Below are 17694 nucleotides of genomic sequence, written 5' to 3' on the forward strand. Positions count from 1 at the left end.
GCATAAACAAAGAAACGTGTTTGATTATGTCCTGAGAATTTAGAATTCAGATATCTATATTTCCATTAGATTGACTTATAGGTTAACACTAGTCAAGCTTGCAAAAAGCTCAAAAGAGAATGAATTTACTTTCGCTTACACGGACGTTACCTATAATCTCTTCACACGTGCTACGTATAATCGGATTGACGATGGAGATGAAATATAACTTTCACATCCGTAATGATGATAATAGATTATTTAGTATTGACACAATTGTTAACTTGTGACATTTTGTGTAAAGATTTTTATCAATTGACCTGTGCGTAAGTAAACATAAACACATTTTAACTACATCGTGCATTCAATCAAAGGGATCCTGCACTGGGATGAAGTTGTTTTACCTCCTCTGCAGCGCATTGCTTGTAGCACATACATTAGGTAAGTATTTTTCCCCCATAGTTTTATTTTATGATGGCATTATTATCTCGCTATGTTTTTATAAGGAAACGGATAAATTTTGTATTTTGTCGAACCTTTATTGTGAAATTCCAAAGGCAAACCATAATATGATTATTAAAGCAATATTAAAAGAAATAATGAGAATTCTTTGACTATTTTTTTTACTTTTTTTTATTTTTGCATTTTATTTAAGCTTTCAGATATGATGAGTATAAAACGTTCATAGAACAGCAGTCAAAGAATGCAACGTTCGTAAAACTATTTGACCAACATGTTCAACGATTTAAGGAAGCACAATTGGAGTCAAAAGTAGTAAGTTTTAAATTCTTGAAATTTTTTAGTGTACCGTTGCGTTGTGGTTTTATAAACATGAAACCAATAGCTCTTTTTACTCGAATATAATACACGAACCACAGACAAGTTTAGATACAGACCCCTTTTCGTATTCTCAACACTGAACATTATTCTCATAAATTTTCAGAATCCACTGGTTTTTTTTTTCAGTGCCAGTAAATTAATCAAATTCTAACAATAAATAAGCACAAATCAACACCGTAATTACCACATTATTAATTTTACAGAATTTGGATGATCGATTTCTAGTAAGAATTCCACAGAATAATATACGTTTATGTTATTTACAAACTCTATAGAAAAAAATATATAAATTAATGATAGTAATTCTTACATTTGTAATCAAAATTTTTAGGTATTACACATTATCAAGTTTGATTATTTTAACTAGTACGTAAAATCAAGTTTGAGAATTACTTTAAAGCGTTAAAAAACAACATACGTGCACAATTATTATTCTCACTGATTTGTGTCCACACTTGTTGTCAAACAAAGCAATGACAAAAGTACACACGTGATCGCATCTGTAACTGGCAAACTGACAACGACCATTTACGAAACTATTGATATAAAACACATTTTTAGCAGAAAATATCTAATAAACCCAAACTTTTTAGCTATATTGGCGTATATTCTTTTTTTTTGAAATGTATCTTTAAATAGAATTTTCTTTTTAGAAACTGGAATTCCCATGCCAACCATTCCAGAAACCAAAAGAAGCCACAAATGGTATGTAAGAGAGCAAAAATAGAAATAGACAAAACTAAAGTATCTATGTTAGAAAAAAAATTCATAAATCCTCAATTAGAATGTCCCATGGACATTAAAGTATCAAAATAGGTATTTAAAACTGTTATCAAAATTCTTGATTGTTTAAGCATTTAGTTAGCTACGGTGAACTGGATACTTTCTAATTGACGACCTCAACACTCTTGCGTTGCAATAGTTTTAGGTTTCAGTTGCGTATTCCGAGGTCTAGATTCATTTTTTTTTTTATGGAAAAAGGTTTATAAATGTAGAAATTGTTAAAATTTAATCATGAAATATTTTCCTCCTCTAAATGCCTTTTAAGCACTATATCCACAGAATTTGATTACTTCATCTTTTATTTAGATATTTTTAAATTTTCAATTTAGTAGGACCTTGGATAGGCTCCAAATGATAAAAATGCAAATACTTTATCTGGTCATGGTCAAAATAAAAATTTATCCGGTTAGTCGTTCAAATAACTAGACAGAGTACAATGTACAAAAAGCATCAAGTTTTTCAAATACGCAATAAATCCTTTGGATGAATTAAATAGATCCATTGGTATTAAAACTACCAATTATTCAAGTGATGTCGACAAAAAAAATATCACCAAAATCTGTTTATTGTTAAACAAACCGCTAAATACAGAAACATTATCAGATATTCACTGTTATCATACTGTATGTATTTAAGATCATTTAATTGTAATCAAATTCTACATAAATATATCTGAACTATTACTATATCAGACATTTATAGATGTAATAAGGTCAATTAGTATAAAAATACTATACACTTTATCGAAAGTAGATTGCATTCCAGAGATACTGATAAATGTTTTAGATATACCAGTAAGCTAGATTTCGGATGGTAACAAATATAACCCGATCAAGTCATTGCTTCCGTGTAAAGCTTAGATATAGGAGAAAATATGAGTACCAAAACGACAATTTTTAAAGGAAATTGTAAAATCGAAAATACCTTCGACAATAACAACAAAAAAACAACAAAAAAACAGAAAATCTCTGACGCATTTTTCTAAATTTTAGTTAATTTGAAAAGTTTTAAATAAACATTGAACATTTTATAGACACTAATAGTGCATTGACTTGACATATCAACGATATAAGGATAAGGCTTAGAAACGGGGAAATGCGAGGCTGTGCCGAGCTATTTCCCCGTTTCGGGCCGAATCCTTATATCGTTGATATGTCAAGTCAATGCATTATTATTGTCTTTATACTGCAATCTAAAACAACCTTTTCAATGGTTGTTTAATGCGTTAAGGATATTTATTGGATTTAAATATTGGGGAAAATCCCCTTTAAAAAGGCCTCATATCATGCTCGCGGAGAAATATACAACACAATGAAATGTACATATTTACCTGTTGAAACTCACACTCGATGGTGAACGAAATCTTTTGAGTCTGGACTTAAATAGCAACCATAAGCATGAAACATAATAATTTTTAGGTTGCAAACAAAAAATATTAACATATGAAATATGTTTTCCCAATAATTGCAAAAGAAACAAGGTTTAGTCGATCCACGCGTCGTTGTATGCATTGGAAACAAGAACAGGTTGAAGAGGTCGTATGAATAATTAAATATTATTTCGGCATTTTCTATTTAAATATTCATGAGGAAAAGTGATATCGGGTCAGTGACTGTATATGACATAGAAATATACAGTCAACGCATTTTGACTGCTCAAATAGAACGAGTGCAGTATAAATGTAGTTATGTTGTATATACCAGCTTTCTTCGAAATGGTCATTCTCCTCATATCAAGTCGTTGGAAAGTGTTTGCTTTCTATTGCGCTTATCTGACACGTTTTTATCTGAACAATTGTTTGCTTGGAATAAAAATTACCAAATTAATCTGAAATAAACTGAACCAAGCCGTCTAACTTAAGCCTTTCTTCTTTTCTTTTTTTTAATCTTAGCAACAATAATTTAAACAAAGTGTTGGTAACAATAAAACAGTAGAGTTGACATGTTTCAAGATAACTTATCCACACGTGAAATAATTTTGTCCTCTATCGTACAGTTATTGATTTTTTGTTAACTAGAATTACTTTTTAAGTATTGTCTACAATGAAATTAAACCACACTTTTTTTTCCATTGAAAAGTTCTCTTTCGAATTCTTCGCATCATTTTCTAATTATCCACCGATTACTTTTAATCTACAACAAATGGAAGTTTTATACAAATGGGACTGGCTATACGGCCCTTGCACGATCGGAAGTTTTAATCTACAATCTAGATACATTCGTATATATACAATTAAGGTGCGATTTTTTGGTGTATTTATGAGGAACATATGAGTTGAGGTCAGTTGACCTAAGTGCGTGGTTTTATCATCTTTATTATTTTTTTTTCTAAATCTAAGCATGGAAGTAATATTACTTCCATGATCTAAGTAACCATTGATAGCTTTAAATATATTTAAAAGGCCTGGATGTACTTTTTAAACTATGAGAACTTAATGTTTTATTATCAGAAAAGTATGGTATATTAAGGCTAAAAGTGTATCTGATTTGTTTTTTAGTCCACGAGCTTACACCATATGATATAAAGGCCATTGGTGCTATTGGAGACTCTATAACGGTAAGTGTCTATACATGTGTTACATTTTTTTCTTTGGCTCAGTTGTAAAAGTAAAATTCTGAATTGCCAAAGACAAAATTTTAATATAACACATGTACGTTGTTTCAGTCAAATAGCATATTAATTTGGCATTCTGATTTTTCAGGTCAATTAAAGATTTTGGTACGGACGAACAATCTGACGGGCATACTTCTTACCATTTACGATCAGGGGCTTTCGTGTATAAAAATGAACGAGATAGTGCTTTAAAACTTTAATACATGCAGTTTAATTTACAATTCAGGCAGGTACAGGAATTACGGCCGGAACTATTATTGGAGTTTTAAGAGAAGATAGAGGACTTTCATGGAGGTATGCTTTATTTCCCAGGCCTAATGCAGACATTACTATTTTATTCATTATATGGGAAGTCTTGGGCAAACTCTAATCTTATGTATGAAGGAAGCTAGGTTAACGAAGGATTTGTATATACTTTAATTTTGTATCTTTGATTAATAGTGTTCTATATAAGATATTTTGTACTTTTGGGCTATACATTTGTGTATGTGATACATTGTGTTTTAATCAGTAATATTCAATTACAGAGATATTGTAATTAAAAAAAAAATAGGTATTTGGGATATCGGTTATTTATACCATCGATAAATATGATATCGATTATAATACAATTCTTTAACTTTGAAAATCAGTTTTGGTTACAATCAATAAATGTGATACCGATTATCGTTAAATCGATAAATTGGATAACGGCAACCGTTAGCATCGATTAATGTGATATCGGTTATAATTACAATCGATCAATGGGGTATTGACTATTGTTATCGTTGCTAAATGAAAATATTTTGTTAATCTATTGAAATCAAATCATCACTGTCAACTATTTATCATATTACGTAATCTATTAAGTTATTCCGTTAATTCATTTGAACTGTCAATCTAAGATGATTTTTTTTCCTTTTTAATTTTTTAGTGATTATTTAAATTGTATCGATAAAAAGTGACACAGTCTACATTCACTTTGACACAAGTATTACCTTCATATTGTTATTTTTTAGTGGCGGTGGAGATGGTAATGTCGAAGAATACATAACTTTACCAAGTAAGCATTATGTATTGTCCTATTTTTCAATTAACTATCTTTAATGTTTAGTGTCTTAAATTTTTAAGTGTCCTTAAATCTGTATGATATAGCTTTTTTTATTTATATTTTTTACCAATAAAGTTAATAATGTCTAATAGTGGAGAAATAGTAGATTGTTTATGTCGTAAATGCGTACGTTCCAGTAAAACCCAGGTACAAGTGGTGTTTCGATTTTGTTTGCCTGTTTCAAATGTGAGTGTAAATACAACCTTTTACTTTGTGTTATTGTTTTACCCCAAACTTTGCAATTTTTTATAGGGATACAGAAGTTTTTATTTTGAACTGATAGAATATGGGAATCTTCATGCGTAACATTTATTTGGTCAATGTTATATGCATTTATATAAAAGAAAGACGTTATTCTTTTCATTTTTTTTAGATATGATAAAGAGATATAATCCAGATCTGAAAGGATATGCTACAGGTTGGGGTCCATACTGGTTTCCTAATGCACATCTTAATGTTGCCATACCCGGAAAAAAGGCGAGGTTTGCAATATTTTTTTCCTCTTTTTTTCTTCTTCAAAGTTGCTTCATAAAATCGTGCATTTTTCAGCCAATTGAAATATTGCCTGTTCATAGTTGTTTCATTATATACCGTAGTCATTGATTAGATTTAGAAAGAATTGTGAACAAGTTTAGTGAAAAAACTTCTGAGTAAAAACGACTACCAAATCTTTCACTGACCATTAGCAACAAGTTTAGTATAATGCTGTGAATATAAATGCTGGTACTATTGATGGATGCTGCTACTTGCTTTGTGTATGTTGTAAAAAGTGGTGGGGGGGGGGGGGGGGGGGGAGAGATACCAGAGGAACAATCAAACCCATAAGTCGTAACTGAACTGACAACACCATGGCTAATAATAAAAAAGACAAACAGACATATAATAGTACACAAGAAACAACATAGAAAACTAAAGAATGAGCAACATGACAAGAACATGCCTTTATCTTAATTCTATATCAATTCTAAATGTTTATCTTCAGCGACATGCCAGACCAAGCCAGAATGCTGGTAGACAGATTGAAGTCTGAAAAAGGTGTCGACTACCAAAATGACTGGAAAGTAATAACTCTATTCATTGGTGGCAACGATTTGTGCGACTTCTGTGAAGATAGGGTAATTATTCTTTACAAATTTACCAAATGAAAATGCCACACAGAGAGAGATGACACTCATTCAAATGACAGCTGAAAGGGAAAGACAAAGATTATATTAAAAAAAATAATATGTGATGAAAAAAGACCCCTCTCTTCTCAAAAAATAAAAGAGAAAAAAATGTCGCAAAAATACGACAAGTGACCGTTATCTTTTGCCAGTCAATTTTCATGACCACTGGGAATTGGACAATAATAACTTTCATGGAGGTACACTTAGTGTTATGACCCAAAATTGGTCAAAGATTACTGGTACTAGAATTTTCAACAATGAAAAACTGAGACTAAACAAACCTGACGTTGATTATGAAAATATATAAAGGCAACAGTAGTATACCGCTGTTCAAAACTCATAAATCCATGGACAAAAAACAAAATCGGGATAACAAACCAAAACCGAGGGAAACGCATTAAATATAAGAGGAGAACAACGACATAACACTAAAATGTAACACATATAGACAAAATCCCACGAGAATAACAAATATAACATATATATATAACATCAAAACCAAATACATGAATTTGGGATAGACAAGTACCGTGACACGTCTTATCGCAATGTGAATTTACACTCAAAAATAAGAGAAAACAAACGACACAACGTTATAATGTAACACACACAGAAACGAACTATAATATAACACTGACCATATTCCTGACTTGGTACAGGGCATTTTTAAAGGAAAAAATGGTGGGTTGAACCTGGTTTTGTGGCATGCCAAACCTCGCACTTTTATGGCCATGTGAAATATAACATCAAAATGACAACACAGGACTACAATATAAATAAATTGGAGAACACAATTGACAAAGAATCACACGAAAAAACAGCCAACAAAAGGCAACAAGTTCAAAATTTTTAATACGCCAGAAGTGTATTTTGTCCACACAAGACCTATGTGTGACGCACAGATACAAAAGTTTGAAAGCCGAAACGAGTACAAAGTTGAACAGCATCGAGGACCAAAAGATCAAAAAGGTTGTGCCAAAAACGGCAAGGGTTTTCTGTTAAGTTACCAGAAAATCCCTATAATTTAGAGTAATTTATACTTTTGCAAACAGTAAATTTAATAAAATGAATATTCAAAAGATGTACATGATAAAGCTGAAGTATTAACTAACTACAGGAAACAACTGAAATACATTAACATAACCAGACATTTGAAACACAAAAGTAGACACATCCGAATACGTTTAAACCTCTACGCCAAGTGACGTCCTATTTGAAACTGAAAAATGACGAAAAAATGACGTCATTTGAATTAGTATAATTAACTGGTCGGGTAAGAATTATATATATTTATAAAGAAAAATATAGGGCATTTTCAATATCTTACTCGTACCATCCTGAGACACCGGTAAAATTCCAGAGATCTCCGGTTGGAGCGATTATATTGGTTAAGGGTTAATAAAGTGTGTGATACTAAAGAAAAAAACCCCAACCCAATATTATATACCAAAAAAAAAGGGGTTTGGTAAAGCCTTTGCAACATTACCTTTATATTCCAGGAGGCTTACTCAGCAGAAAATTATATTGGCTATATTAGGGAGGCATTAGACATTTTCCACGCTGAAGTTCCGAGAGCTTTTGTAAATTTAGTAGAAGTTCTAAATATAGGATTTGCATCAACACTACGTGAGGGATTCGTATGCGATACTATCCAGCTGTAAGTTATATTAACTATTTCATGAAACGTTTTTTTGCTTTGGATCGTGTTTTTTAATCTTTAGTTTTATGAATTTCTTTGTCTTCGTGGTCTTTCCTTTGTTTCATGGTTTAAACTTTTTGCAGTTTCTCTCGACTTATCAGTTTTAAATGTTCCTTTGGTATCTTCCGCCTCGTTTTCATGGTTAGTGTACACAAAGAATCGCCTCGTTTTCATGGTTAGTGTACACAAAGAATCGCCTCGTTTTCATGGTTAGTGTACACAAAGAATCGCCTCGTTTTCATGGTTAGTGTACATAAAGAATCGCCTCGTTTTCATGGTTAGTGTACACAAAGAATCGCCTCGTTTTCATGGTTAGTGTACATAAAGAATCGTTTTCTAATGAAAAGAAGGGATTTTAAATATGCATTTATGAGATTCCAAATAATAAAAAAAAACCCAGAAACATTGCCCTTTTTAATGTTTTCATACGAAGAAGTCTTCTTACAGTTTTGTAATGAAAGCCCACGGTTCTGACTATTGAAGAATAAGCAATGGCGGTTATAAAAATGAAAAGATGACACTAAGTTGGATATTGTTGGAGAGAAAACTTTATGTTTTAAAAAAGCTCACAACCGAAAATATAAAGAATTATTCATATTTTCTCCAGCTTTGGTTGTCGCTGTGGTTCATATCCTGACGAAAAAGAGAAGGAGGAACTTCAGGTCTTTGTTGCTGCTTATCAAAAAGTTACAAGGGACTTGGTTGCATCTGGGAGATACGATACAAGGGACGATTTCACTGTTGTCGATCAACCATTCTTTTCAGAAACGGAAGTACCAACAAAAGTATGTACTTATATATTTATACGATCAATAAACTCATCATAGATACCAGGACTAAATTTTATATATACGCCAGACGCGCGTTTCGTCTACAAAAGACTCATCAGTGACGCTCGAATCCAAAAAAGTTGAGAAAAGCCAAATAAAGTACGAAGTTGAAGAGCATTGAGATCCAAAATTTCTAAAAGTGTTGCCAAATACAACTAAGGTAATCTATGCCTGAAGTAGAAAAGCCTTATTATTTCAAAAAATTCAAAATTTTGTAAACAGTTAATTTAACTGTAACATCTAAAATTCACATTTTTTCCCTAGTCAAAGTGTGGAAATAAAAAGACCTTTAAGTGTTTTTGATCAGCAAAAAAATGAAGAAGTGACAGCAAATATGTTTTTGACACTTCTTTGAGATATATTTAATTCTGAAATCTGAACAGTTGAAAGTCATAAAACGAATTAAATGTTTAAAATAAAAGCTATTTCGAAGTAAAAACCCAATTCAAATGAAGAAAATATTACGTTTCGAAGAAATTTAGTATTCGAAAACACACTGCGTAAAATCAACTTATAAATATATGCGTATAACAATTTTAGAAAACATTGTGCAAACAAAGAACAAACGTTAATGGATACATTTCCGAAATAATCCACTTGCCAATGGTTGTATTTGCTTTGTCTTGTACAGGAGGATGGTTCAACAGATCTAAGTTATTTCTCACCTGATTGCTTTCACCTGAGTGTCAAGGGACAAGAAGCAGCTGCATATGCGTTGTGGGATAATATGGTAATATATAATTTTGAAGGAAGAAATAAATACAATTAATATATGTATATATATTTGATGCTCCGTTTGCGAATGTTGGAAAACTAAAAAATAATACCTTAACACCATTAAGTAAAACAATAATTTCAACATACTTGACCTTATCAAAGGACAGTGGCAATGAACGAATTCAAATGATTTATCGTCCGTCTTCGAATTAACTCTGCGAATTTTTTTGTAAATGACTTGTCTACCAACAAGAACTTAAAAGACGTAAAACATTAACGTTTCCATAATACAACACTATACCAGAATTAGTTCATTACTGAAATCAGTATTGAAACGTAAAAGACACCAGGACAATACAGAACTTTGTCCACCTTAGAAATACAAATTATAACATACTATTCATCAATAGAAATTGCATGTTCTAAGAATTAAGATTAGAAAATAAGAGCACCAACAGTCTCCAGTACATTGTATAGGGATCATGAAATTATGCTTAATAGAGACGACACTACCGATATTACACTTATGTGGAGCTAGGTCATCTGATAACACTGATATTAATGTTCGGTCAGCTTAAATCGTTTCAAAATATAATTTGAAATACTACTCGGGACTAATATATTAGCAATTATTTCAGCGACGTCTAATCAAACATTATTAATAACATTTGATTCATGTTCATTGTATGTCATTCCATCTTATTTCCTGCTAATTTTTATCATAAACAAGAGGCAACAGTAGTAATTTAATGTTCAAATATAGCAAGTCAATTTTGTGTACATAAACAGACATAAAACAAACCGTGAAAGAATTGTAAGAACCCCAAAATGAACCACAACAACTACACAACAATGATATAATTGGAAATTGAGTACAATTGGATAATTTACAGACTTAGGGGACTGTTCTTGTTTATAGATATGAAATAGCAAAATATGTTGCTTCTGAGTTGACACATATACATAAGTCGTATCCGTCAACCAATGACAGTTAAAATGTTTCGATTTCAGTTCTCCTTTCTCATAACCCTGGTGCAGTTTTATGTTCATGAGCAAATATTTGTTGAAAAATCCGTATCCGTTTAACATACACTGACGTAACATATCACTTGAGATATGACATTGGTTAGAGGTATTTCTCCTGAGAAATGATATCAAGAAAGGATCGAGATATAAACACACCTTTTAGTTTCCACATCGAATTAACCACGCTGGCTGTGTATGCAATAATCACAATATGTTACAAGGCCATACTTGTCTAATGTATACAAGAACATTTTGAAGTAGTTTATCCAGTATAAAGTAGGAATATTTCAATCGATCTTTATTATAATAAAAATACCAAAGCAAAGAAGGACGAATTTGTGAATTTCTAGCATCTTGTATTTCATGAATGATGTGGGTGTGTAAGGGAAATTTCAAAATCTTCTGTGAATTTTAATAATTTTGTTATGCGATCCAAATTAAGATTTATCCAATCAACACAAAAAAACAGCAATATATTTGACTAGACATGATGATAAATCACCCAAAACCTGGGGCTTATTTAAAGGATTAGAATCAAATACAAAAATACATAGATAATACTTTATTTGGAGATAGAAATAAAATACGATATACATTTAAAACCGTTTTGTATTTGTCTTAATCAGATTGAACCAGTTGGACAAAAGAGAATATCGTGGAGACCTGGTGTACCTGTTGAATGTCCAGATGAGGTATTTTACTTTGTTTTCTTGAATAAATTTAATCAAATACAGCAAATTATGTATTTGATATGATCTCAGTTATTCCGTAAACAGTATAAGAAGGTTAAAACGGAAGAATATCAAAATTATGAAAAACAATGTGTGATTGGAAAGCTAAAACCTAAAAGTGATCTCTGTACATTGTTGATGCTTTTTCAATATTCAATATATACGCATTTAATCTTTAATATTAAGTAGCTAACATTAGATTACTGTGGAATTCAGAACATCAGAGCGGTTAAACATTTTATGATTAATGCATGCTACCTTATATATACTATTGGAGAACCTTAACCAAGAAACTTTTTAGGTTTATGGGTTAGTATTTAATATTCAGATTTAGATCATTTCTTTAAAATTATAATATTTTTGTTTTATAACTTAACTTGGAAAATTGGTATGCTGGATGTGAATTGACGTAAACCAATTAAGAAATTTACAGAAGACATTATCTGAAATGAATAGGATATATCAATAATTACATTAGATGTATGTTTCATTATAATACGTTATTCTGATTGGCTAACTGCACATCACGTGCTATTCCTGAAACAATTGTACTAGACAATAACATTTATCATTCATGATGACACGAGGTCCCACAATAAAGTGCACAGGTAAATTAAATGAAAACTTGATAAAAATCGTGTTTTCATGATACTAGCTAAAAAAATGTAATTATAAGTATTGAATGCTTCTTTTTGTAACTTTATAGGGTTGTAAAAGCGTTGACCGTGCGCACATTTTTAGTATGAAGCGCTTCCGCGCTTCATACAAAATGTACTTCGGTCAACGCTTTTACACCCCAATAAATTTACAAAAAGCAGCATTCAATTCTTAAATGTTGTTTTTTTGCTTCTTTGGTAATGATAACATCGAAACCTTGGCAACCATCACATATAACTTTATAGTCAATTCATTGATTTTAGTTACTTGAAAAGACGTTTAAATTTTTTTCAGCAAGCACCGTATTTCTATACCAGAAAGAACAGTCCCAAACTGAATCAACTGAATAAGCATGAAAACATTCAAAATGATAAACAGGAAAATGAACCAGAAAACGCCGAGAAAGGTTCGACGATGAGGAACAATGCCACTATTACAGGAGCCGTATTAGGTGTAATATGTATGGTAGCCGCCGTTTGTGGCACTGTTTATCATATAAGGAAGAAAAGACAATCATCATCATATTTAAAAATTTAGAGGTTAATAGGTTGATAAATTATTATGAAACATACTTTTTGTTATTATAAAACTGGTCCATATCTGTGATACTTAATGCTGAATATAATTCTGCATTATTACCTAATTGCGAGAAATTCCAAGTATAATTTTTTCGAAATATTTTTGTTTTGTCTAGATCATAATCAGTAAAGAATTCATTAATTGATATTTCATTTTCAAAAAAGGGTATATGCTTTGTACATTTTTATATTAAGGATGAAAATGTTATAAAAGTTTACCTTGATCGACTTACAAGTAAGTCTGAGATCGAAGTAAAACCGAGTATCAAAGTCTTTGACTAAATTAGCGTAGAAGAACCATTGATTTAATATTGCTATAAATATATGCCTTAGTATATGAAATATCATATAATGAAATATATATGCATATACAATTATTGAAAACTATTGCGAGATTTTGAAAGCATCACACCAAAATGAGATTAAACATTGTATGTTGTTATATTCAATATTTACAATTGTTATGAACTTATAGAAGTATTTCCAAAATAAATTGAATAAAAGTAATTATAAATGACTCATTTGATATTAAAATGCGTCCTTACAGTCTTTTTGACTTCAGTTTTTCTCAACCTATAATTATCTGTTTTGTTTTTTGTGCATTGTTTTTGTCTGTGGGTCTTTATCCTTTGGTGATCTGTTGATTTAATAAGCCATGGAAAAAAGTTTGTTGACCTCTATCACACCTATCTTCTTAATGAATTTTCCCGAAATGTCTTCTGTCTCTTCTGGCCATAATAATATCGTATTCTCACCCTTGATTTTCATTAGCTGCTTAATACTCTCATTTAAAAAATCATGGTTGACATTGCTATTGAATTCTTCGAAAATATACATTAAATTTAGTGTATCACCAGCCCAGTAGTCAGAATTTCAGTGCTGACATGTAGTATTATTGCTATGGTCGTAATTGTAGATTAACTGTTAATACATTTGGAATATTTAGAAAAAACTAAGGATTTTTATTGCAGGAAAAGATTACCTAACCTGTATTTTAAACCTGTAAATCATTGAATGTGTTTGTAGATAGTAGATGTTTTTGTGTTCTGTTAAATTGTTCCTTTTAAAATTGTTATACGATGATGACTGATGTACCCATATTTTGACTATTTTATTTATTGTGTCTGTTTAGTTAACGCATCAATGTAAATATAACGGAATTTGATGAGACTGTCATTAAAGTGAGAGGGTTAGCGCTATAAAACCAGGTTTAATCCACCATTTTCTACATTTGAAAATGCCTGTACCAAGTCAGGAATATGACAGTTCTTGTCCATTCGTTTTTGATGCGTTTTGTTATTTGATTTTGCCATGTGATTATGGACTTTCCGAATTGATTTTCCTCTAAGTTCAGTATTTTTGTGATTTTACTTTTTACAAAATCTTTCTGAATTTTGGGTTCACAATGCTCTTCATCTTTGTACTTTATTTGGCTTTTTTTTTTAACTTCTTTGATTCGAGAGGCACTAATGCGTCTTTTGTAGACGAAACGAGCGTCTGGCGTACACGATTTTATTCCTGGTATCTATGATTCATTTATCGTCTGTAAATTTCGAAATTTTATCTATTGTTTAGGTTAAAAAAACACCCAGTTTTACTACAATAATTTACTCATTATACCATGTGTTTATGTGGAAATTACGTGACGCGTTTAAAAATATGCATACGTGTATCAATTTTATAAATTGTTATCAAAAGAGGTATATACAACGGCCATGTATATTTCATTATACAAATTGAATACTATCTAAAATATGTCACACTATACCGACGTCCAGAAATAAAACAGATTAGTAATAAATAAACAGTTAAAATTTTATACATGTCAAATATGAATAACAAAAGATTGATATTATACCATTTTCAACGTTATGATTCACTTACCTCAGTTCAAGATACAATGTTGCTTAAACTAGTCAATTCTATCAAAAAATTCAATTAATTTTTCATAAGGCTACCATTATATGTAAACATAATTTATCAAATGTTATGGTGACAAAATTCGTTTTTAAACTTTTTTTATTTAAATTGAAAATGAATTTTTAGTTTGTCAAGGAAGTAACCAATTTTTTTTTATTAATGATTTTTTTTTGATTAATTTGTTTTTGAAATGATACAATATGATGATTGTATAAAGAAGCTCTATCCTGAATTGTTTAGATTCCTTTTCTAACATAATAGGATCTAATTACTGCTAATAAAAAATGATTAAATATATCCATTGAAAAGAAAACTTCATAAAATTCATTTTCTGACATTACTCATTCAATTTATACTGGGTCAATAAGAAAACATTATAATTTGGTATGAAAATATGCACATTTCCGATGGATACAAAACGTTAACATATATTTCTATAATACTCAAAATTGTGACAAAATATTAAGATTTTTGCACCAACCATGCCAAACGACAGCAATACTTTCTTGCTTATAAGAAATAAAACATGCAAAAGTTATATATTTTTTTTAAGCATTCATTTTGCTCTTCACAATTGTAAGCATTCATGAAGCTCGTTCATTATTATAAGCATTCAATTTGCTCACAATCCATGCAACTCTCTTTTTGTTGTCCACAGTTTGTTATGACGCCGTTATAGTCACTTTTATTGCAAACAATGCAGTACATTTTTTGAAAAAAATAGAAATTAAGAATGTCAAACAAAACCAGGATAAAAAATGTCGCTGATGATATCATGATAAATGAGTCAATATAAATCGACGTAGCACGATAAAATCCGGATGCAATGAATAAAAACAAAGTCGGTCTAACGCACCAAATTATAAAGAGGGCGCGAGGCATTGTATGGTTGTAAAGAGATATGTTGAAACAGCAGATGGAACATGTTTCCTTTGATGAAGAATTCTTCAGTTCTGAAATGAAAAACACGATATAAATGAGGGTATGTTTACATACTTTATGATTATTCTATAAAATTTTACTAATATTTATAAATTTTATAATTCACATAATTATAAGCATTGGAATAGTTATCATAGATACCAGGATTATAATTTAGTACGCCAGACGCGCGTTTCGTCTACATAAGACTCATCAGTGACGCTCATGTCAAAATATTTATAAAACCAAACAAGTACAAAGTTGAAGAGCATTGAGGATCCAAAATTCCAAAAAAGTTGTGCCAAATACGGCTAAGGTAATCTATGCCTTGGATAAGAAAATCCTTAGTTTTTCGAAAATTTCTTTTTAAAAAAAATTATACATATACATTTTTCTGGAGTATAACCTAGCTCACCATTTTTTTCAGGTTCCATTCAGGTTTTAATTTCTTTCTATTTAGAATAGTTCAATTGATTGTTGTTTGTTTTACGTTCATTAGCTAATATTTGATGCCATTTCATAACGTGATTTTTATATAAAGCTGGTGGTGACAAATAATAGAATAGATGAAATTAAAAAAAGTATTTTAAAACTACTACATTTATTTTGAAGATAGCCGAAACATGTACACAAAATATCACTTGTGAACAGTTTTCTTGTTACTTAGTCATTACGGCGCTGAAAATACTCAGTACAATTTATAAAATATATATGTTTTCTTTTTATCCGAGCACATTTGAAAATTGCGAAAAGTGCTACTTTTTGTCTTGTTTTGCATTTTATTGAAAAGTTATAAAATGTACATATTGTGTCGCTACTTTTCTCAACGATGATTGGTAAGGTAAATGTTATTGTCATGCACATTTTAATTTCTTACAAACTCAAAATTATACTAACCAGAAAATGATGACGTTTTGTATACCATGTTGTACAGTATTGCAAAAGACGGGACGCATAATAACAAATACTCCAGATAGAAACTGCTGGTCCAAGGTGCCCGATTCTCAAAGCAATAAAAAGACGTATTAGGCCTGGGTTTGGTAAAGACCTGTAGCTTACTTATTGACTCATCGTTGATGCATTGGTAGTAATCCATCAGGTTCGAATCTTTCAAGAATGAATCACAGAAAATGTGTTTGGTTTGCTCAGGATGTTCAACAATCAAGCATGTTGACAAGAGATTGTTCCATATAATAATTAGTATAAGCGCTAAAAAGACGTAGATGAAGCAGACGACTTTTACTAACGACTTTTTAAATGGAACTGATGTCAATACAATTGTGCCAAGTAGTACGGAACAAATCATCGAAACTGCTGGCATACTTCTGATAGGAAGATCAAACAAGAGCTCAGTTGTTCTATTCCAGTATAGTTTAATAAAATATAAAGCACGAAACACTTCAAATATATATTCAACAACTATAATGCTGATAAAAGTTACTGAATATTTGTGTTGTGCCGAAAAACATAGCAGCACCAGCGCGAAAATAACAATCAAAGTCAAAATTATAACAAAATTTTCTGGCACTAACGATACATCCATGTTCGAATTAATATGACAGATAAGATCAAACTATTAGTTTTATATCATTTTACGCCACACTTCAAAATCTATATATCCTGTAAAAGATAAATGGAAATAAAAAAACATTTACATTGCATCCCAATCAGGAAGTGTTAGTGTACTTTTAAGTGTACTTATTAAGAAATATTAGATGTTGTTTATCATATAGTTTTCAAGTTAATTTAGAGTATTTTTGTGTTTTTGCTTTTTCTTCATGATTATTTAATAATCGAGCAAAATTTGTTTCACAAATGTATTGATAGTAATTATCTTATACAAAGTTGAATTTTACGAGAATGGTCTTCTTATGTTATATATATGGGTATATATTTCTCAAGAGAACAACTAACAGTATTAATCTGCCAACAGTACTTCCTCTGAGATCAGTATTTTTGTGATTTTACTTTTTGTAGAATATATAAAAAACCGAAATACAGTCGATAAGATGTTATGCTATATAATATAATTTACATACTCACAGAAGCTTACCTTTTTCTTTCGTACAGATCCAATGCACACCTTTATATGCAAAATTAAGGGAATTTCTGATTTAACTTAACTTCCTGCTTAAAATTTACTG

The 17694-nt window shown here is 30.6% G+C and overlaps 1 protein-coding gene and 1 long non-coding RNA gene across 3 annotated transcripts; one reads left to right on the forward strand and one right to left on the reverse strand.

Moving 5' to 3' along the window:
- Nucleotides 1-265: 265 nt before the first annotated feature.
- Nucleotides 266-13223, forward strand: LOC143068777 (phospholipase B1, membrane-associated-like). The gene is made up of 13 exons (XM_076243077.1): nt 266-420; nt 635-753; nt 1473-1524; nt 4100-4158; nt 4442-4509; nt 5214-5257; nt 5679-5787; nt 6288-6420; nt 7971-8128; nt 8778-8955; nt 9632-9730; nt 11370-11435; nt 12426-13223. Exons 1-13 carry the CDS (start codon nt 369-371, stop codon nt 12666-12668), a joined length of 1380 nt encoding a protein of 459 aa, XP_076099192.1. The 5' UTR covers nt 266-368; the 3' UTR covers nt 12669-13223.
- A 1280-nt stretch (nt 13224-14503) lies between these two features.
- On the reverse strand, nt 14504-17674 carry LOC143068772 (uncharacterized). 2 transcript variants are annotated; one of them, XR_012976244.1, is made up of 3 exons: nt 17604-17674; nt 16448-17170; nt 14504-15582 (listed from the first exon to the last, which is right to left on the reverse strand). It is a non-coding gene; the product is annotated as an uncharacterized LOC143068772 (long non-coding RNA). The 2 variants fall into 2 exon arrangements; XR_012976243.1 differs by having other exon boundaries at nt 17594-17647.
- Between the last annotated feature and the right edge of the window lie 20 nt (nt 17675-17694).

This window comes from Mytilus galloprovincialis, chromosome 3 (genome assembly GCF_965363235.1).
Source record: "Mytilus galloprovincialis chromosome 3, xbMytGall1.hap1.1, whole genome shotgun sequence".
Taxonomy (NCBI): Eukaryota; Metazoa; Mollusca; class Bivalvia; order Mytilida; family Mytilidae; genus Mytilus; species Mytilus galloprovincialis.

Excerpts from the sequence above, each read along its gene's own strand:
- LOC143068777 (XM_076243077.1), top strand. The coding sequence starts at position 369 with ATGAAGTTGTTTTACCTCCTCTGCAGCGCATTGCTTGTAGCACATACA. Across the intron at positions 9,731-11,369 it reads ATGCGTTGTGGGATAATATG|ATTGAACCAGTTGGACAAAA; the intron begins GTAATATATAAT and ends TGTCTTAATCAG. Across the intron at positions 11,436-12,425 it reads CTGTTGAATGTCCAGATGAG|CAAGCACCGTATTTCTATAC; the intron begins GTATTTTACTTT and ends AATTTTTTTCAG.